The sequence below is a fragment of the Schistocerca americana genome, chromosome X (assembly GCF_021461395.2).
Source record: "Schistocerca americana isolate TAMUIC-IGC-003095 chromosome X, iqSchAmer2.1, whole genome shotgun sequence".
In the NCBI taxonomy this organism is placed as follows: domain Eukaryota; kingdom Metazoa; phylum Arthropoda; class Insecta; order Orthoptera; family Acrididae; genus Schistocerca; species Schistocerca americana.
Genome location: NC_060130.1, coordinates 667,311,001 through 667,334,241, shown reverse-complemented (window position 1 = coordinate 667,334,241; position 23,241 = coordinate 667,311,001). Strand labels below are relative to the sequence as shown.

The 23,241-nt window shown below is 39.3% G+C and overlaps 1 protein-coding gene across 1 annotated transcript in view; it reads right to left on the bottom strand.

The window, feature by feature from the left end:
• LOC124556821 (myb-like protein Q) overlaps window positions 1-23,241 on the bottom strand; it is a 197,471-nt gene that overhangs the window by 51,846 nt on the left and 122,384 nt on the right. The window contains exons 11-12 of the mRNA XM_047130836.1: window positions 17,272-18,688; window positions 2,575-2,699 (exon numbers count right to left, since the gene is read on the bottom strand). Coding sequence (XP_046986792.1) covers window positions 2,575-2,699; window positions 17,272-18,688 — 1,542 coding nt within the window. The remainder of the gene's footprint in view (window positions 1-2,574; window positions 2,700-17,271; window positions 18,689-23,241) is intronic.

Below are 23,241 nucleotides of genomic sequence, written 5' to 3'. Positions count from 1 at the left end.
ACTGATGCTGTGCCCATCAGTCATATTTCATCCGAAAATGCAAATAAATACAGTGTGGACAAAGTAGAAGACATCATTCAGTTAGTATAATATAGTCTCAACAAGCACACGAAAAATTTCTGTACCTATCTGTGTTCCACATAAGAGTGTATGGTGGACATTAAGAAAGCACGTGCTCTATCCGTATCATTTATGAAGTGGATTAAACTCCTCTGAGAAAGAGATGATGCAAGACTGTTTGAATTTTGTCATCAGCTAGTTACGAAACTCCCAGTAATCCCAGTACTACTGTTTACTGATGAAGCCATTTTCACTTGTGACAGTATATAACAATGTTAACTTTCACTGGTGGTCTGACGAAAATCCATATGCATTTGTAAAGACACAGTTTCAAGAACATTTTTCTGTTAATGTGTGGTGTGGTATGATAGACAATTGGTTTATTGGGACTGTTGTGTTATCATGCCATTTTATAGGACACTTTTATGTAAAACATGTCTTGAAAATGAGCTTCCATCATTTTTAGAGGAGGTTTCTTTGGCTATGATAATGGTATGTTCTTCCAGCATGACAGGGTGCCTACACAACTAGTCATCAAGTGACACTTCATCTAAACCTAGTCTTTTTCAAATGAGGTACTGATAAAAACAGTCATGAGTCTCAGCCACCAAGGTATCCGAAACTAACGTTTCAGATTTTTGCCATTGGGGATGGCTGAGAGGCAAAGTCTACAAAGAAAATGTAAACACAAGAGAAGAAATCACCTTCTCGATTATGGATTATGACTAATGCTGCCCTCATAAATGAATACCAAGACTACCCTAGCAGAGCTATATATGATGATGTCAAGAGATTTTAAATGTGTGTTTAAGTTGGAGGTGGAGATTATGAAAATCAACTGAGAGCTTAATCATTTACCTTTGCTTATCATGATCATCATCATGATCATCATCATCATCATGATCATCATCATCATCATCATCATCATGATCATCATCATCATCATGATCATCATCATCATCATCATCATCATCATCAGTGAATATTTGTTTGGGTTAGAATGTAAGAGATGTTTGTAACTAGCAAAAACTACACACACATTTATGTAACATTTTATTCAAATTAGTCTATACTACCACCTCCTTAACAATTTTTCTTCTTTAGGGCCACCAGTATAATATATGTCTGATAAGGACATGATTATTAGAATATATGCACCAAAATAGCTGCTTGTAATAACAAATCTTTATTTACGACAGACTGTTTCGGTATTTATCGCCATTGTCAAGCACGTCTAGTCTGAAGTGATATCAATATTGTGTAGTTAGTGAATTGTCTTATAGCTCTCACCGTTTCAATAGGGTGGTAAATGACATAATATAACGAAAATAAAATGTTAATAATGATGTGACAGTATTTTGACAGAAGAAAGGAACTGTCAAACTACTGTCACACCAAAATTAACATTTTACTTTCAATACATTACATTATTTATCACTTTAATAAAACAGTGACAGTTATACGACAGTTCACTGAAGTCTAGACGTACTTGACAACAGCGATACATGTTGAAACAGCCTGTCAAAAATAAAGATTTGTTATTACAAGCACCTATGTTGTTGCATCTATTCTAATAACAACATATCAGTTCTCCTGAAACACTCTGTATATATCCAGAAATGGTTCCAGATTTGGAATGCAAGCTTTTTCATCACCGGCTGACATAACTTCCTTTTCATTAATTTTTATCGTATCAAAATAATGGATGTAGTAGCAATCAATGAGACATGTGACAGTATTACAGGCTGTCTACAACCACCCATCTGGAGAAGTTATATTAGTCTTATTGAAATATCTCCTACTGACATTTCAAGGGGAGTAGCAGCTACCAACAACATGACCAAAGCCGAACATCCAACATTTTTCCTCAGTTTGCTTGTCAGTAAGCATGTTTATGACTGAAGTTGAGAGAGTGTTATCTTACAGCATGCAAGATCCTTACAGCACTACCAGAGTAAAAACAAACAGGGCGCACTAGAATACTTCACCTGGAAATATGACTGATGCACGAAGGACTCCATCACAGTCATACAGGAGAGGAGGCTACCTAGAATGCACTTGACCAAATCCTTTCTGGAGCATAAGGAATAAAATCAGTCGCCAGAGGTGGGGTTTCAGTGTGGAGTCTGTTCTTTTGACTGTAAGGTTAAACATACCTCACAATGTCACTTATGTCCACCATGGGAGACTTGGTAAAAGTTACTATCAGTGCTATGGAAGTTGCCAAATTCTGGCCTGTGGCTGTCTGAGATCTATAGTCTTTATATTCTGATTTTAGTTATATGTGTACAACGGTGTTTCATGTGGTTTGCTTCTGACACCACAAGTCATAACTGAAAACAAATGTTTCCACAATATGAAGCAAGGAAGAATAATGGCATTAAGGCCTATCAAACTACATAAACAGCTGATGTATAAGAAAAACACCACCACTCCTGCTGAAATAAAATTTTTCACAGGAAAGCAAAACTACTTCAGTTATGACTGAACTGATTTATTTAGAAATATACAAACCTGATGTCGTGGGAGCACGAGGGATCCCAAGACCAAAGGCATTCATGTGATTGGGTCCAGCTGAGAAGCCTGGAGGAGGCAGCCTTGCATTGGTGTTACTTCTAGCAGGAGAATTTTGTGAAACCCTGAAAAGCAAGTTATTTAAATTGGCCTGAGCAGACACAAATTTTCACGTGCATAAAAGAATAATGTTGGTAATAATCAGTTCAAATACTTAATACAAACTTTTTTTTCTCAAATATACCCTAAGAAAAAACCGTTGCACTGCGAAGTAGTTACACAAATTGGTCACAAATTGATATTCATAGAGGTATCGACAGAAAATGCAGAACTGTAAACTTTGACAGCTGATGGATAAATGTGTGTGACTGCAGTGCAGTTTCACTGTGCAGCTGGCAAGGATCGTAAACAGAGGACATGCTGATACCAGGGCATAAAGTCTTCGTAAATTTCTTTCTGTATACCCCAGTGGTCAGTATAAGATGACAGGTGACAGTATAAGATGACAGGTGACAGTATAAGATGACAGGTGACAGTATAAGATGACAGGTGACAGTATAAGATGACAGGTGACAGTATAAGATGACAGGTGACAGTATAAGATGACAGGTGACAGTATAAGATGACAGGTGACAGTATAAGATGACAGGTGACAGTATAAGATGACAGGTGACAGTATAAGATGACAGGTGACAGTATAAGATGACAGGTGACAGTATAAGATGACAGGTGACAGTGTTATGTAATGTGACAGCTTTGACAGTGTGCTGTGTCGTCTCTTGTTGAGCAGTAAATGTAGATGGCGAGAGCGGACCAAGCTAAAGTTGCTGGGAATTTCTGATTAGGGGGAGGGGGGGAACTAAGGAACTGCCAGGCTACATCGTGTCAAAATGAAGGGATTCTGACTGAATTTGAAGCTAAAACACAAAATATTAAAATCACATGATAAAAACAGTCCCTAAAAAAATCATCATGTTTGCACCAATTTACAGAATAAGCTGTTAACAACTGTTTATAAAAAGAATCACCTGACAACTATAATGATACACAACACCACATTGCCTATGCACACGAAATAGCAACTGTCTAGCATGAAATCCTCAAACAAATGAATGTTTGGCATAAGGATAAATACAACTACTGATTAACTATAAATAAAATTCTTTGATTAAGACAGGTGTGTGCCCAAAACAAAATTATCCACATGTATGAAACAGAGCGCCTCTGTGTGGACAGTTGACACTCATATTTATTTTTCTGGGTTTATTTGATGATAAATTTTCATATTAATATTTGTAAGAAAAGATTTAAGTAATGTAGCATGGAAATGGTGAAAATAAAGGAGCACGCCTGACTAATAATGGCTGTTCAGATTTGTCCAATGTTGAAAATGAAATAAGAAAGTGAATTATAGGACAAAGTGTAATAATAATAATACAAAGAAGGCCAGTTCAGCAAGTGAAGCTAATTACTTTAAAATTCAAAGAAGTGTTCCACGTTAAAAGAATGGAAATTTGAGTTGCCCACAATGGACCCATGGAAAATAAGACAGAAGCACATTATTTTTAGTGATGTGTTGCTACTGAGATCATCAGCAATGGAATAAATTAGGAAGGCAATAACTGTGGGTTTGTCTGAAGAAGCCATCTTGTTGACTGACTTCGGAAAATTATGGAAAACACTGTCAGGATTTCATTGTTAACTGAACTGATAAAATTGGCACTGGAGAATGAGATGAGACAAGTGGCTACAGATAATATAAAGGAATACACCACCTAAAAACATAACCAAATAGAACTCTTCCTGTCAAATTTAGATTTTCTCACGGAAATTAGCTTACACATCCATGCAAAGAGAAGAATAAGCCTGCCTGCTTGGCTAAAGATTTGATATGATCTACTATGGGTGGTAACATGACTACTAATAAAAGTTCACGTAGTCTATTAATAATCTCTCTCTCGTCACAAATGCAGCTAAGTATATCTTAGAAATGTACTCTCTACGTAAACAGTGATTTCTAGAAGTTCAAAAGCATGAGTCCATTCGGTTATCTTGACACGTAGTTCAGGATCTCATGTGTGAAGAATGAGAGTTGGGGGTTCAAAAGATTTATTTTTTTGGAAACCACTTTAATTTTATGTTGGGCAATTTTTAACTAATTGGGCCCTTTTGTTTCATCACAAAATAAATTTCAGTGTTATGCAGCAGATAGAAATCTGTGATGCTGGGCAGCAATTATGAAGTACGTTCTGCTGTTGGTCTTTCAGGCAGCTGTGACTTTTATTGTCTTGCAATCACAGGGACAAAATTTACTCTTCTAATCATCTGTAGTAAATTTTATTTACAAGTGACACTAATGCACCTATCACATCTGTGTAAAATGTGACACAAATTGCATTGGGCCTTTGGGGCATTGTTGAGTTGTCAGCTTTCATTTTACTTGTGTATCATTAAGTATGTACTATTGGCTGCCTCAAAACTACAACTTTCATTGAAGACATATTGTGCTTCTGACAGACAGGCATGTTTCCATAAACTGATTGCGTTTAGGCACTTTTACGCTACAATTCTCCACTTTCCTTCAAAACCTTTATGCAACAATCGCTATTACTTTTGAAGCTTTGTACACTCTCCTTGTGCTGTGGAGGGTCTTCATCATTTTTAGCTGTTCCATCTGTTTTTCTGGAAGACTCCAGTTATTTTCCAAAACTTGATTGAGGCCACCTTGGTTATTGCCACAGTGAAATGTTTAAGCTTTTGTTTGAGAAGGCTTGGCTGGAAACATGCCCAGTTCGCTGGACATGAAGATGTTTTATGTACCCTACGTAAAGTTCTGCATTCTGGCCCTAGACGGGTCAGTTGGGCGACTGACTGCCCTGACATCATCTGCCAATGGTATCACCATCACATGCGGTATGAAGGAGCATGTGGTCAGCACACAGCTCATCTGGTTGCTGTCATGTTTCTTGAGCATGTAACCATTACCAATTGGTTGAGAAGCTCCTCTCTTGGACTTGAGAGGATGACTGCACACCCTGTACCAGTCCTGCCACCATGGAAAAATCCCTGGTAATACCAGGAATTGAATCTAGGTCCCTGGCATGGCTGTCAGTCATGCTAACTATTCAGCTACCACTCAGCTACCGTGGCAGATAGTTGTCCTTCATATTGTGGCAATAATTTTTTCTACAACTGCCTCGCAATCTCTTAGTCCAGTGTCGGCGTAAATGGCTTCAAAGATGGGAGTTATATTTTACACTAGTAAAACTATCCTATTGCTCAGAAAATCTTAAGTGTTTTCATGTCAGATAGACTTTCAAACTAATTCTCAAGGTAGTTGGCTGGTAATGCTTTTAGAACAGAGTAAATTTTGTCTTGTGTGTCACTTGTATAACTGTAAAGTTCCTAGTCCACTGTTGGGTGGTTGCAACTTTCAACTACAATGTTACAGCTGATAAGCATGTGCACAAGTGAACTGGATGTTTTCGTAAGTCTGCATTTATTTCTCTGGTTATACCATGTGGTGATAGAGTGTTTCATTTCACTCTCAACAGTCAGTCTCATTGTAAAACCTCTTTTGTAGACTGACATTCTACTTAAGTGGATCAAGTTTCTTGCAACTATCGCTCTGTTAACTATAATTTTGACAAACTGTATTTTATCAAAGATCTCACTACGGCTGAATATAGGTTTTAGTTGACTTTCATTTGCTATTGTGTGAATTCCACAGTGGTCCTAAAGTGTGCAATTTTCATCACCATTAGTGGTTCACTCAAAAGTGGTACATGAAATCAGACAAAATAAAAATGAACTATAGATGACCTAACCTGAGCTTCAATTGATCAATGTATTAACAGAACAGCACTTAAGATTTATTTACTGAAAGTATTTACTTTTACTGTGTGTTCGCCATAGAAAAAATAGCAGTCTTCAAGATGTTAACTGAACAATACTACACTACTGGCCATTAAAATTGCTACACCACAAATATTATGTGCTACAGACGCGAAATCTAACCAACAGGAAGAAGATGTTGTGATATGCAAATGATTAGCTTTTCAGAGCATTCACACAAGGTTGGCACTGGTGGCGACACCTACAACGTGCTGACATGAGGAAAGTTTCTGACCGATTTCTCATACACAAACAGCAGTTGACCGGCGTTGCCTGGTGAAACGTTGTTGTGATGCCTCGTGTAAGGAGGAGAAATGCGTACCATCACGTTTCCAACTTTGATAAAGGTCGAATAGTAGCCTATCTCAATTGCGGTTTATCGTATCGCGACACTGCTGCTTGCGTTGGTCGAGATCCAATGACTGTTATCACAATATGGAATCGGTGGGTTCAGTAGGGTAATACGGAACGCTGCGCTGGATCCCAATGACCTCATGTCACTAGCAGTCGAGATGACAGACATCTTATTCGCGTGGCTGTAACGGATCATGCAGCCACATCTGGATCCCTGAGTCAACAGATGGGGACCGTTGCAAGACAACAATTACCTGCACGAACAGTTCGACGACGTTTCCAGCAGCATGGACTATCAGCTCTGAGACCGTGGCTGTGGTTACCGTTGGTGCTGCATCACAGACAGGAGCATTTGCGATGGTGTACTTGAAGACGAACCTGGGTGCACGAATGGCAAAACTTCATTTTTTCGGATGAATCCAGGTTCTGTTTACAGCATCATGATGGTCGCATCCGTGTTTGGTGACATCACGGTGAACGCACAGTGGAAGCATGTATTCGTCATCGCCATACTGGCGTATCACCCAGCGTGATGGTACGGGGTGGCATGGGTTACACGTCTGTCACCTCTTGTTCGCATTGACGACTCTTTGAACAGTGGTCATTACATTTCAGATGTGTTGCGACCCGTGGCTCTTCCCTTCATTCGATCCCTGCGAAACACTACATTTCAGCAGGATAATGCACGACCGCATGTTGCAGGTCCTGTACGGGCCTTTCTGGATACAGAAAATGTTCGACTGCTGCCCTGGTCAGCACATTCTCCAGATCTCTCACCAACTGGAAACGTCTGGCCAATGGTGGCAAAGAAACTGGCTCATCACAATACGCCAGTCACTACTCTTGATGAACTGTGGTATCGTGTTCAACCTGCATGGGCAGCTGTACCTGTACATGCCATCCAAGCTCTGTTTGACTCAATGCCCAGGCGTGGAGAGACGTCTACAGACGTTAAAGTAACCTCTGGCGTGCCACAGGGGAGTGTTATGGGACCATTGCTTTTCACAATATATATAAATGACTTAGTAGATAGTGTCGGAAGTTCCATGCGGCTTTTCGCGGATGATGCTGTAGTATACAGAGAAGTTGCTGCATTAGAAAATTGTAGCGAAATACAGGAAGATCTGCAGCGGATAGGCACTTGGTGCAGGGAGTGGCAACTAACCCTTAACATAGACAAATGTAATGTATTGCGAATACATAGAAAGAAGGATCCTTTATTGTATGATTATATGATAGCGGAACAAACACTGGTAGCAGTTACTTCTGTAAAATATCTGGGAGTATGCGTACGGAACGATTTGAAGTGGAATGATCATATAAAACTAATTGTTGGTAAGGCGGGTACCAGGTTGAGATTCATTGGGAGAGTGCTTAGAAAATGTAGTCCATCAACAAAGGAGGTGGCTTACAAAACACTCGTTCGACCTATACTTGAGTATTGCTCATCAGTGTGGGATCCGTACCAGGTCGGGTTGACGGAGGAGATAGAGAAGATCCAAAGAAGAGCGGCGCGTTTCGTCACTGGGTTATTTGGTAACCGTGATAGCGTTACGGAGATGTTTAATAAACTCAAGTGGCAGACTCTGCAAGAGAGGCGCTCTGCATCGCGGTGTAGCTTGCTCGCCAGGTTTCGAGAGGGTGCGTTTCTGGATGAGGTATCGAATATATTGCTTCCCCCTACTTATACTTCCCGAGGAGATCACGAATGTAAAATTAGAGAGATTAGAGCGCGCACGGAGGCTTTCAGACAGTCGTTCTTCCCGCGAACCATACGCGACTGGAACAGGAAAGGGAGGTAATGACAGTGGCACGTAAAGTGCCCTCCGCCACACACCGTTGGGTGGCTTGCGGAGTATCGATGTAGATGTAGATGTATCAAGGTCGTTATTACGGCCAGAGGTGGTTGTTCTGGGTACTGATTTCTCAGGGTCTATGCACCCAAATTGCGTGAAAATGTAATCACATGTCAGTTCTAGTATAATATATTTGCCCAATGAATACCTGTTTATCATCTGCATTTCTTCTTGGTGTAGCAATTTTAATGGCCAGTAGTGTACAATACTTAAAAGAGAACCACTGACATTTTAATCTACACAATAATACTGAAAGATACCTTTTAGGTTCACAGTAGTGGCATTGATCACATAACTGACATGACTTGTTTCATATTGTACCAGTACACCATATAGGAAACAATGAAGATCTTTATAAACAATATGTCACAAAACTCAGGCAGTTTATTGAAGGTAATTACAAATATGGTGGAAACAAATAGAGAGACACTGCTGTTTGTCTATTTTTTTGTACTGATAAGATGATGAAATAGGAAATATGGTGTAAACAGAATGGAGCTGAAGGAAAGTTATTAAACCTAACTGAGTGGCTAAACTGAAATTGACTGCTGCAATACCTCTGACTTAGGACAAATGCACTGAGAAACAAAGAGCAGAATGAGGGCAGTTAACCAAACAATTATTATTATTATTATTATTATTATTATTATTATTATTGATGATGATTTAAAATCCTGAACAGTGGTGTAAACAGCAATTGTAAGATGATAGTCTTGGTGGTGGCGGGGGGGGGGGGGGGGGGGGGGAGGGGGGGAGGGGGGGAGGGGGGGGGGGACACAGTCAACCAGCTGCCAGCTGCACAACACAGGTTTATTAGAATGTACTTCAAGGGTTATAATTAAATTGTGTTATGAAACTAGTTGGCTGATTTCTTCATCCTTTCCAAGATGATGATGATGATGATGATGATGATGACGACGATGACAAACAGTAATTTCACAGAAGAACAGTTGCATGAAGTTCTAGTGCTTTATAACTTTACTTTAACATTAACTGTGAAGCGGTGGAAACAGGTAATAGCAGTTACCTATTATTTATGAAATCCTTCAATTTATGCCTTTGTTCACTACAACTATTCGCCAAGTCGTGCAGCTAAACATTTTTGCAGTACGCTATACTTCGATTAAAATTACTTTATGACTTACAGAATGCACTGGTGCAGAGCATAGTTGCCAACTCAGGCAACATGCCACGTGCTCATGTGATCAACAGTTGCACACGCATCAAAAGAGAAATAAGTTGTTTGTTTACAGACTGCTGTTAATGTCTTTGTAGGTAGTGGGGAAGGCAGTGGTGGGAAGTGCTGCTGCTGTAGGACCAGCAATGTGTAATGACACAATAAGCACATGTTATATGTGAATAACAGCAAAAAGATGAGCATTGGGTCACACATGTCACGAAGCACCCAATAATTTAAGTACAACACACTCAAATGAATGCAGCATTGCACATACGGACAATTTTGACTTTGGTGCTAAGCATTATACAGCAACCATGTAAATTTTGTGTACTCCACATTGCAGTAGATATGGCCCTCCTTCCACTATAAAGTGTTTGTTTATGAATGGCTGTTAAAGACTGTGAATTTGACATTGCTCTTTTATATATTTATGTGCAGAAACTAAAATGTTTATCAGAGAACTAAATTCAGCAGTACATACAGTTTTGTCTTATTTGCAAAAAATATTTTTGTAGTGGCACTACAAAACACGTAAAAAATCACTACATATTAGATATTAGGCAGTCCCTCCCCTCTCCTCCTCCCCCCCCCCCCCTCCCCCCCCCCCCCCCCCCCCCCCCCGCCCTTCCAGTCTGTCCTGCCAGCCCCTCCCAACTCCTGCAGTCCACATCACCTGGCAAGACTTCTCTCTTCAGAACAGGCAACACAATGAGCATGTGGAGCCCAAGAAACAGCTACAATTGGCTGATGCATGGCCCCTACTGCTCAACTTGCTGATATGTCAATCACAAAGTAATTTTATCCAAGCATTAGCATTTTGCCTATCACTAAATTTCATCACTGTGTGTGATTTTATAATGGACAAGATCTGCAAGCAACAATGCAGCAAAACAGAACAGATTTGGTCATGAACAATTAATTTCAAGAAATTAATGGCATTTGTCACAGCCTGAAAAAAATAATAATTTCTCTGTAACAGAATTTAGAACAACAACAGAAAATACTATGTGGAATAACAGAAAATACTATGTGGAATACAAACAATTATCTGAAACAAAACAACCACTCAGCATACTGAAAATGTGTTTAAAACTAGCTATGTACAGAAATACTGTGCTGTACACTAAAGGCCAATTCATACTGGCCGTCACATCATGTCAAAACATTCTGCAACTCATTTCAAATAGCAGCAATCTGAGCTGGCCACCATGTCATGTCGCTGTCAAGGTTTCTCGGGAAAGAAGTTATGATGGCTAATGTTATCATCCGTTGTTGATCCTGTAACCCCCCCACTTCATCTCCTCCTGATACGCAGCCACAGACCCATCTCCATATTTTGTTTCTTCATGGTTTTTGGGTTGATATCACTTGTTATTCTTAGTGTTTGTTTGTTTTTTGTTGGTTATAAATTTTTTGTTTTATTATTTCTTTTGTTGAAATTTATAATTTTATAATCAATCACAAAAGATTGATAAAAACAGTCAGGCAGCAATCTGAACCATACGACTTGACTACACTAAATTACTTGCCCTTTATTACATTTATAAAGTGGGTTTTTATACATACCAGTGCCGTATTTAATATTCTACAATGAAATGGATTGCAATATGGCTGCAATTTGAAGTGAAAAAAAAAAAAACTACTGTGGGCAGAATAAAATTGACAAGTAAGTGGAATTTATTTCTATGTTGTCAGGTATTTGTAATGTTTCATACAGAAATGGAATGTCACCTTCAGAAACTGCAACAGTGGCAAAATGCTTGTTTTGTGAAGTACCCATCAAGTAATGTACATTATGTGATTAAAAGTATCTGGACACCTCACTGAAAAGACTTACAAGTTCGTGGCACCCTCCATCGGTAAGGCAGGAATTCATTGTGGTGTTGGCCCACCCTTAGCCTTGATGACAGCTTCCACTCTCACAGGCATACGTTCAACCAGGTGCAGGAAGGTTTCTTGGGGAATAGCAGCCCATTCTTCACGGAGTGCTACACTGAGGAGAGGTACTGACGTCGATCGGTGAGGCCTGGCACAAAGTTGGCTCTCCAAAACATCCCAAAGGTGTTCTATACGATTCAGGTCATGACTTTGTGCAGGCCAGTCCATTACAGGAATGTTATTGTCATGTAACCTCTCCGCCACACGCCATGCATTAAGAACAGTTGCTCAATCATGTTGAAAGATGCAATCGCCATCCTCGAACTGCTCTTCAACTGTGGAAAGCAAGAAGGTGCTTAAAATATCAGTGTAGGCCTACGCTGTGATAGTGCCATGCAAAACAAAAAGGGGTGCAAGTCCCCTTAGTGAAAAACACGACCACACCATAACACGACCGCCTCTGAATTTTACTGACGGCACTACACGTGCTGGCAGATAACGTTCACCGAGCATTCACCATGCCCACACCCTGCCATCGGATAGCCACATTGTGTACCGTGATTCTTCACACCACACAATGTTTTTCCACTGTTCAATTCTCCAATGTTTACACTCCCTACACACCAGGCGAGGCGTCATGTGGCATTTACTGGCGTGATGTGTGAGTTATGAGCAGCCGCTCGACCTTAAAATCTGAGGTTTCTCACTTCCCGCCAAACTGTCTTAGTACTTGCAGTGGATCCTGGTGCAGTTTGGAATTCCTGTGTGATGGTCTGGATAGATGTCTGGCTATTACACATTACGACCCTCTTCAACTGTCAGCGGTCTCTGTCAGTCAAAGATGAGGTCGACCTGTACGCTTTAGTGCTGTATGTGTCCCTTCACGTTTCCATTCACTATCACATGAGAAACAGTGGACCTACAGATGTTTAGGAGTGTGTAAGTCTTGCATGCAGTCATATGACGTAAGTGACACCCTATCACCTGACCACGTTCGAAGTCCGTGAGTTCCGTGCAGCACCCCATTCTGCTCTGACGATGTCTATTGACTACTGAGGTCACTGAGATGGAGTACCTGCCAGTAGGTGGCATCAAAATGCACCTAATGTGAAAAATGTATGTTTTTGGGGGTGTCCAGATACTAGTGTAATAGAGTCACCTAGTGTAATAGAGTTGTTCATTTCAATGTGTGTTTGTGGTAGGCTTATTTATTGTTTTTTAGCTCTCTGGATTGCGTGTGAAACAGTTTTGCAAGAACCAGTGGTCAATATTTATGCGATTTCACTAGCTAACCCCAGCACAGTAAGGCACTTAACTATTACCACTAAGTGCCAAGCCTGTAGATTCTATGCACCGTGCATCCTTCCAAAAGCACCTAGCCCGTAGGTTCTACGGGCTTCTACTGTGTTGATTAAAAAGCACTGTGTTTTGTTTTCGCACTTCTGACTATTGGTATATGATGTTTATACTGTAGTTACTAGTTGTGTGGACAGATGACATGAATGTGCATCTTGTTTTCATGCTACTTCATTCATTATGAGTTTTGTTTTCGACTGATAATAGAGCACATTATTGGTATACTTTGTAACAGATGCGGCACGTTTTGGTTTATCTGATGAAGAAATTGTCAATTTGCTGAATTTTGGTGACATTGTCTATATTCTTGATGCTGAAGATGACGACTTGGGTGAAACAGTTGTCTTCTGGAGTATGTTTTTCTGTAAAATTCTACAACAAAACATATTTACAGCATTTGACAAAAGCAGATAAATAGCATGTGTAAGTTCACAAAATTAGTAGTTTTTATGTCTCTTCCCATTTTTTTAGTTGAAGAATCAGCCGAAAGCAGTTCATCAGAAAACTACAGTAGTGATAATGAATATAGTGCTACTGCTCCTTCCATGACAGAAATTGGTGAATGAAGTGAATGTGAGGCTGCTCCAGAAATACCACTGAACAGAGCTCCGGACACTGATCACCTGAGTTCAGTGCTAGTTTTGTTAGTGTATTCACATAACTGACGAGGATACAAAATGACGGAAGGCTCAAACAAGTCTCTATGCATCACAAATAATTCAAAGAAAGTTCTGGAAAAATAAAGCGAAACCTCATTCAGTACTCAGTTCCTGGAAGCCAGTATCTCTAGCTGAAATTAGATGGCTTTTTGAGCATTGTGCGTCGTGTGTGTGTGTCACATAGGCCAAAATTATCAGATCACTGGAGCACTAACAATGTAGTCAGTTGTAATTTTTGTCTGCAAATAATGAGTCATTTACATTTCATGCAAATGTTTTTATGTCTTCATACTGTTGATAACTCTGACCAAAAGAAACCAGCAGAAGGAGGCTTTCATCCACTTTTCAAAGTGCCTTCTTGCTACAGTAATTTGAAAGAGCAATACGTTCGAGCTGATGGCTTTCTGAAAAATTGATCAATGTATATGCCCATTCTGTGGCCATGTCAGTTTTCACATTTACATGCAAAATAAACCACAGAAGTATGGACTGAAGTTATACATGCTGACACTAACAGTAGCTATGTTGCAAACTTAAAAGTTTATACTGGAAAGCACAACAATGACAATTCATCAGCAGCAGTTGTTATAAGGCTGCTGTCTAGCAGCAGTTGCTTGAATGAGGACATACTGTTTATTTATTCGATAGATCCTAGTCTAGTCCAGAAGTCTTTGAGCAGTTATCTTGCAAAGGTAATGGTGTTGTAGGACTGTAAATAAGAACAGAGAGTCAGTGCCTGAACATTTGATTACACCTAAATTGAAGAAGGGCGAAATGACAAACAGACAAAAAGTAAATGTCCTGGCAATGAAGTGGAAGGACAAAAAGGATGCACATTCATTGTTCACAAGACATGTAGCCCCTTCACATCTTAGTTAATTGAAGTGAACAAGGTTGGAGTGGACCTTGGAGACCAGTGACTGCAGTAATGTGAGTTCAGGCACAGAACTGTAAAATTGTGGTGGAAGCTGTATTTTCATTTGCTCCTACTACGAGTCTAAAATGCATTTTGGTTACACAGTTCATTACAGACCAAGAAAATGATAGTAACTGATTTCATTACCAATCTTGCTATGAAGATGGCTCAAGATCATATGCCATCAGCTCCAAATACCAGAAACAGATCTGTAGGCAGACTGACACACAGACATTTCCTGAAACATTTACCATCCACAAGAAAAAAGTACGCCCCTCATGTGTCATGTTCCTTTTTTCAAAATCAAAGGAAATGGGAAAGCATCTCGCAAGAAGACAAAGTATCAGTGTGGACAGAGCTGTGTGGGGTTATGTATGGAACCCTGTTTTAAAATATTCCATACCAAAAAGCAGTTAGATTCCATGCAAAAAGTGATATTGCATTTAAATTCTACATTCAGCACTGATCATTATGTATTTATGAACTCATTTACTCTACTTATACGAATGTATGACTCTTTTAATTTTACAAAAACAATGTTATTTAAATAATATAATTTGTCCATGTCATACCAGACTGGATTTTGTTCATAGACAAACTGGGCTTAAACTGTTGTTAATTTTGTGTTTATACATTTACATGTTTACAACTTTCCAAGACATAATTTTTTGGACATAGCTAAAATTGCCTGGATTCTGCAGACATTGACAAGTATTGGGGCTGTACTGAGAATGCTGAAAGCCAAAAATAAGATGTAAAGAAAACTTATAAATCTTGAAGGGAAAGATATTGAGAGAGATTTCACTATGGCAGCCCATAACACTGTGTTCCTTGTAGTAATTATGGGTGCAATTTGACATAAGAAATGAAAAACGATTTGACTTTCTCAAATATTTATAAAACGCAGATTCTTCCCCCTCGAGCTCCTTGTATAATGTGTGAAATTTCCCTTCTGTACCACATAATGATATTTTTCAGTCCCACAATCTTTTTTTGCGTTGTTCTGCACTTCTGTCTTCCTTCTCTAATATACAAGATAGGTCTGCAAGCTGCAAAACACTTGAGTCCAATAAATGCCATTTTTGCTCAGATGTGGTCTCCAGCATACACATATATACACTGAGGTGACAAAAACCATGGGAGACCTTGTAATATCATGTCAGACCTCCTTTTCCTTGGCATAGTGCAGCAGCTCGACATGGCATGGACTCAACAAGTTGTTGGAAATTCCCTGCAGAAATACTGAGCCATGCTGCCTCTATAGCCATCCATAATTGTGCAAGTACTGCAGGTGCAGGATTTTGTGCATAAACTAGCCTCTCAATATGTCCCATAATTATTCAATGGGATTCATGTCAGGCAGTCAGGGGGCCAAATCATTCACTCAAATTGTCCACAATGTTCTTCAAGTCAATTAAATTCCATTGCTCTTTGGGAACAAGAAGTCCATGAATGGCTGCAAATTGTCTCCAAGTAGGCGAACATAACCATTTTGAGTCAATGATTAGTTCAGTTGATGGAGTCACCATTAGCTTGCACAGTGCCATGTTGACAACTTAGGTCCACGGCTTCAAGAGGTCTGTGCCACACACTAACCCTACCATCAGCTCTTACCAACTGAGATCAGGACTCATCTGACCCGGTCATGGTTTTCCAGTCATCTAGGGTCCAACCAATATGGTCACAAGCCCAGGAGAGGCGCTGCAGGTGACGACGTGCTTTTAGCAAAGGCACTCGCACACATCATCTGCTGACATAGCCTGTTAAAGCCAAATTTCACTGGACTGTCCTAACAGATATGTTTGCCATATGTCCCACAATGATTTCTGTGATTATTTCAATCACTGTTGCTTCTCTGTTAGTACTGCCAACTCTATGCAAACACCACTGCTCTCAGCTGGTAAATGAAGGCTGTTGGCCACTGCACTATCTGTGGTGAGAGGTAGTGACTGAAATTCGGTATTGTCAGCACACTCTTGACACTGTGGATCATGGAGTATTGAATTCCCTAATTATTTCCAGAGTGGAAGGTTCCATGAATCTAGCTCCAACTACCATTCTGTGTACAAAGATTGTTAACTCCGTTGTGTGGCTGTAATTATGTTGGCAACCTTTTCACATGAATCACCTGAGTACAAATGACAGCTCTGCCAATGCACTGTCCTTTTATACCTTGTGTAGGTGACACTATCGCCATCTGTATATGTGCATATTGCTATCCCATGACTTTCACCTTAGCGTAAGCTATCGCTTTTTGTGTGTGCACTTTGCACGTAGAAACAGTTGAAAGTAATCTTGTGAAGATAGCAACTCGCACAAAAAAACAGTTGAGGACAGCCATGGGTGTTGATATCACATGACTTTAACTGACTTTACACGCTGTGATGTGACTGACAGTGTGAATACACCTTGACGAGATGGTGCCATGTCCTGGCGGCCAATTTGAATTGGCCTTAACTTGGATATCCAACTTGCGTGCTTCACTTCAGTGTTTGTGCATTTATTTAGTGCTCAGCCTTTTCTGCATTTCAATTAACAGCAATAAGTTCTCAAAAGTGCAAAGTTATACAAAATTACATATAAAAAAATCTCTATTTCTTTTACCTTTGATTATGAAGGAGATATGAACTTGCACCATTAGTGTATGGTGGAAGTATCTTCCCTCCATACAGAAACTGCTGTTGTGTACTGGCTGATCCATGAAAACTGTGACCCCCATGCTGATAATGTTGCTGTTGTTGCTGCTGCTGCTGCTGCTGTTGATGTTGTTGTTGCTGCTGCTGCTGGTGTTGTTGTTGGTGGTGGTGTTGCCGTTGCTGCTGTTGTTGCTGGTGGTGGTGGTGGCTATGGTGGTGGTGATGGTGGTGATGGTGGTGGTGGTGATGGTAGTGGTGATGCTGCTGTTGGTGGTGTTGCCGCTGATGCTGTTTCAGATGGATGTGCTGCACTTGGTCATTCCCACAACTTTCCTGCTGCCTAACAGATAACATCATTGTCTCTTTCTCAATCATTTCAGCCAAGGCCTTCTGGGTTTCATGGAAAGGATCGAAGTCCAGTTCATCATCTGGGGCACGTATATTGTCTTCTTGTTTGATTTCTTCTTTGACCCTTTCACAAAACTCATCCTCTCTATCTACATCCCCACAGCTGTCTGAAGAGTCATTACCGTTTCTCTGTCTTTCCGAGCCACCGTAGCTTGAAAAACGATCATCTTCCAAAGAAGAATCATTCATGTCACAACTGTGGTGTGGCAGTTCACTAACCGTAGCACTACGATTGTTCTTCCTAGATTGCTTCACAACTCCTCTGTTACTATTAGACACACAACCTTGCTTTTCTTTACGGTGTTCCCGCCTCCTGTGAATATCGGGGTAGCGTTTGTCTACACTCTTTGAAGAGAATCCATTACGCACATGTTGCATCGAGCCATTCTGGAGACCTGAGAATTCATGACGACTGCTACCTATCACATATACTGTTGGATCTTCAACAAACCCATTAGAAAGCACCTTGTGGAAAACATACCCATTTCCTGAAGCAATTTTTGTAGTTTCACAGTTAACAATAACACTGCTGTCCACACCATTTACTTCACTGAAAGGGAGCTTGTGCATTTTGCGTATAATATGTTCAATATTATTAATTCTGTAGCCCCCTTGTGCATTTTTAAATCGTTCTGAAGCAATTCTTACTGATTTTTCACCATTTTCAGCCCCCTCCTCCTCCTCCTCCTCCTCATCCTCTTCCTCCTCCTCTTCTTCTTCTTCTTCTTCATCTTCCACCTCCTCATCTTCATCCTCCTCCTCCTCTTCTTCCTCTTCCTCCTCCTCCTCCTCCTCATCATCATCATCGTCGTCATCCATACTATCTTCACGGACACACTTATCTTGTGAAGTTGTGGTTTCTTTTGTCCGGTTTGAAAATCCAAATGCTGCTTGCCAGTCTTCTGAAGAGTGTACCGGAGGCAGCACATCTGGTATGTGTGCCACAGAAAGCCCATTAGAGGACCAATCCGAACCCCCTGAAAATCATGAAGTTACTGTCTGTTCATTAATAGTTTTTACATGAGCTGAATATAAAGAATAAACACTATCTCTGCAAACATAATTACAGTTCTCTGTGTTCACTGTTCATAATATCTATAAGGGTGAGATTACCAAGGTGCTCCTCAACAATAAACTTAACCATGAAACAGTCACCAATGCCCACACAGTAAATAATAAAAATATTAAAATTAAAACGGTGAACAGTGCTGCTGACAAACTGACTACCTTATTGTGTAATAGTCTGCCTCAAGATTAAACTTTTCACTGTTATCAGTATGCAAGTATTTTTTGAAAGGAATTTTGCAAACAGAGATCATAGTTGCAGTAAGACAACTCATTGCTCCTTCACCAAAACAGGATATCTGCTCACTTCTAAACTTCAATTCATGAGTTTTGTGCTTAAAAAAAAAAGTTGACTGCCTTCTCCTAGGCACTTTCCGTGACTTTTCCCTTGATCCAAAATTAAAACTGGTGTGAAAGGACACTACTTAGAAACTTTTATGATATTAAGGACAGTCCATAATTGGCCCTTGAGAAAATTCCAAAAGAAGTTTTGGCAAAACTGCATAACCAAGTGGACACACTGCTAAGACAACGTGCGCATAACGTGTACATGCTACATGTACAGACAAATTGGGATGAAAAATCTCAAAATGGTATGGGTGAAAACTGAGTCTAATATAACTGCCAGAGTTACCAGTATTAAGTGTATAACCAAAAGAACATACAATGCTTGGATTTAACAAAGCTACAAGCCTAAAATCTAAAGGCTAAGCACATGATCCCAATTTCTCCTCATATTCATAATCACATTGTTACTGGTTATGAGTGCAGTGAAATGTGGAAACAACCTTGTCTTCAGTATCGGCATAATGATCCTGCAGAGATGGTAAGCGGTTAATGCTACACGAATATGGCAGTACCTGTTATGGTCTTTGGACTGATTTTCAGAGTATGGTTGTACATGCTGGTATTGGTAATACTGAATCTTTTACAAGCAACTGACAAATGTTGATAACTGTAGGATTGTTATGGCACAAGTAACAAAATCATGCATTACATCAGGCTGTCATGTATGGATTGAGAAAAAAAAAGGGGGGGGAGGGGGGGGGGGAGAGACTGGTAGTAAAGGGCAGTGGAGATAAAGATGCATAGGCTGTACTACTAGTCACCTTCACCAATACAGTTCTATCCTAGTCTACAAATGATTACTTTTATTCACTTGACAATACATGCAAATCATTGCAGTACAGTGAAGTCTTTTTACATACGTGTATCCGCAATTTTCTGAGATTGTCTGGCTAGAATATGTCAGTGTCTAGGAAGGTGAGGAATACTACTCATCATTAACGTCGTACCTCCAGGGAGAGCCAACTGCCCCAACCATCACCAATGCCAACACTGACTGTACTGCTGATGGTTGCCCATGTTAGATTAAGCCCACAGCTTTCTCTTTTTAAAAGTAAAAAAATAATTTTAGCAATGTTACGATGATAGTTAAGTAGAGTATGTTACCAAGAGGCGCCTAAAAATAAAAAAAATAAAAAAACTACAGGCAAGTAGATGGAATAAATATATCATCTCATAAAACCTATTATTAAAGAATAAATTTACAGTTAAAAAAAAAGACTAAAATTACACCACAAACTAGTTTAGCTTGTTGATTGTCAACGAAAGCCAGTACATAGGCCAGACGAAGACAGTCATACACTGGATGATTACAACAAACCTGCCAAAAGTGGGGTATTGCGAACGTTAGAGAAGCATTCTCTCGTTTTGAGAAGGTGAGGGGAAGAAGGCAGGAAGTAAGACCAGTGTTTAACACATCACCAATGATGAGGTTACTAGAAATGGAGCACATGCTCAGTTTGGACATATATGGGATGGGAAATAATCAATGTTGTTCTTGCAGGAACCATCCGAGCACTCACTTTAACTCATTTAGGAAAACCCTGCCCACAAAAAAAAAAAAAAAGACCGGGGCCAAGATGACGATTATTTTAAAATCACACTTAAGTATACAAAATCTTCAAATAATACAGATAAATTTATGTAGAAATTGTTTCAAACGACCAGTACTCTTCTAACAAGGGGAGGCCACGATGTTTGGAACGCGGATTTACTGCGAACTTCGTACACTCGTATTACTCCATGAGGACAACAAAATGTGTAAGCATTAGCACGTACTTCTCAAGCATTATTGAGAAAATTGCAAGATAATTTCGGTCATCAAATATATACCTGTGTGTGGCCATTTATTCCATGAAGCGGCGGCAGCCGAATGGTTAGCATTCAAGCCCCGTGATCGCGTGATCGAGGCCCGTTCGTCAGTGCTTTTTTTTTTTTTTTTTTTTTTTTTTTTTTTTTTTTTTTTTTTTTTAAATTTATTTTCAGCACAGTAATTTTCTTTACTATTTATATTACAACTGATATAATGGGAAAAATACTTGTAATGGGATGAACTTTTGTTAAATTTACAATGTTATTTGGCAGTCTGCGTATTTTTATTGTCACAAATAATATAATATTCATAACTACCGACTCATAAATGACCAAACGCATGAAGTGATACTGAAAATGTATGCTTGTCCGTGATTTAAGAAATCCCTTATACCTGGAAGGAGCCCGAAACAACTTGTTACCTGCAAGTTTTGACTGGCACAGACGGCTTTTGAAAGATGTACAATTAATAGTCGCTTTCGACATTACGAGTACAAGTTGCAGGATGAAATTTTTCGTAAAAACATGGAAAACAAAGTTAAACGGCACCAGTTACATTGAATAAATGCTATGTTTCTGCATATGCAAGGTCTTTTGAGGTTTTCCATGGAAAAACAAACATTGTTAACATTTTCAAAAACATCTCTTTCAGCCGATAATTTGGAAGCAAACCATGCATAGCAGGGTATTTCCTTAAATATCGGCACTGATAATTGGTCATGCAGTATCGAGTGTATTTTAATAGCGTCTTCACGAGAAGCAATTTCTCATTCTCTTTCAATTAAATACGAACAATTTTGAAGACACGGACAAGCATACATTTTCAGTATCACTTTATGCGCTTGGTCGTTTACTAGTCGATAGTTATGAATATTATATTATTTGCGATAATAAAAATTTGTAGACTGCCAAATAACATTGTAAATTGAATAAAAGTCCATCCAATTACACGTATTTTTCCCATTATATCAATTGTAACGTAAAAAAAAAAAAAAAAAGACACTGTTAAAAACTGACGAACGGGACTCGATCCCGCAGTTACGGGGTTTGAACGCTGAAAACTTTTTTGTTGTTGATATTATCTTGTTCTATATTGTTCGTTGAATTTGTTCATGGCAGACGTCCAATGAATACTCGTTCAGGTTGTTCGTTGATCCGTTCACAACTTTTTTTTTTTATTACAGAGGGTAGCTCAACCCTCTGACTGAACATGCTGAGCTACCGTGCCGGCTTCCACTTGGCTGCCGCCGCTTCATGGTAAAAATGGTCACGCACAGGTATATATTTGACGACCAAAATTATCTTGCGATTTTCTCAATAACGCTTGAGAAGTACGCACTACTGCTTACACATTTTGTTTTGCTAATGGAGTACTACGAGTGTTCGGAGTCTGAAGTAAATCTGCATTACAAACGTCGTGGCCTCCCCTTGCAAGAACAACAGTTATATTAATATATAACATTAAACCAAATATTCATAAAATATAACTCACAACATCATTAAACTAAATATTCATAAAATATAACTCAGAACCTATAACAAATGACATTCACCATTAAGTTTTTCATGGCTGAGGACACGCAATACTTCATTCATTCATTCATTCATTCATTCATTCTCTCTCTCTCTCTCTCTCTCTCTCTCTCTCTCTCTCACACACACACACACACACACACACACACACACATTTTTTCTAAGGAAATTAACTGTAATTTTATTTTATATTTGGTTCACATCCACAAGTAAAGAGAATACTTTTAAACGTCATCTGCAAACATACCACTTTTACTTTTCAGGCATTTTAAATTTTAATGGCCTGTAATATATATCTGCAATCTATTATATGCACTAAGTATGTGAAGACTTTATTCTGAAGTTTCTTTAACATGATGATTTTTAGTGGTAACCTCTTTTCCAGGTTATAAACAACTCTTGGTACACATTATTTGTAATCCCTAAATAGAAGGTAAAGCAAAAATGCTGATGTAATATAGCCATTCTAAATTGTATTCCACATATCTATAAAATACAGTACACCGCCGAAAAAAAAAAAAAAAAAAAGCAACCCCAAGGAGGAGTTGCGTGACAAATGAATGTTAGTAGGCATGTTCCCACATCTGAAAGATGATATCTATTCCAATTTCGCACCAGTTGCATAAGATAGGTGCTAGTAGTGCCATGGTGAGGATGCAAATAAGGTTTGCTTCAAAAACACAATGTAATGGTTGTGAGCATTAGTTACCTTTGAGACTGGACGTGGTGAGTTGATGTTAGTCAGTAATGTCTTTAAGGCAAAAAATATGCCATT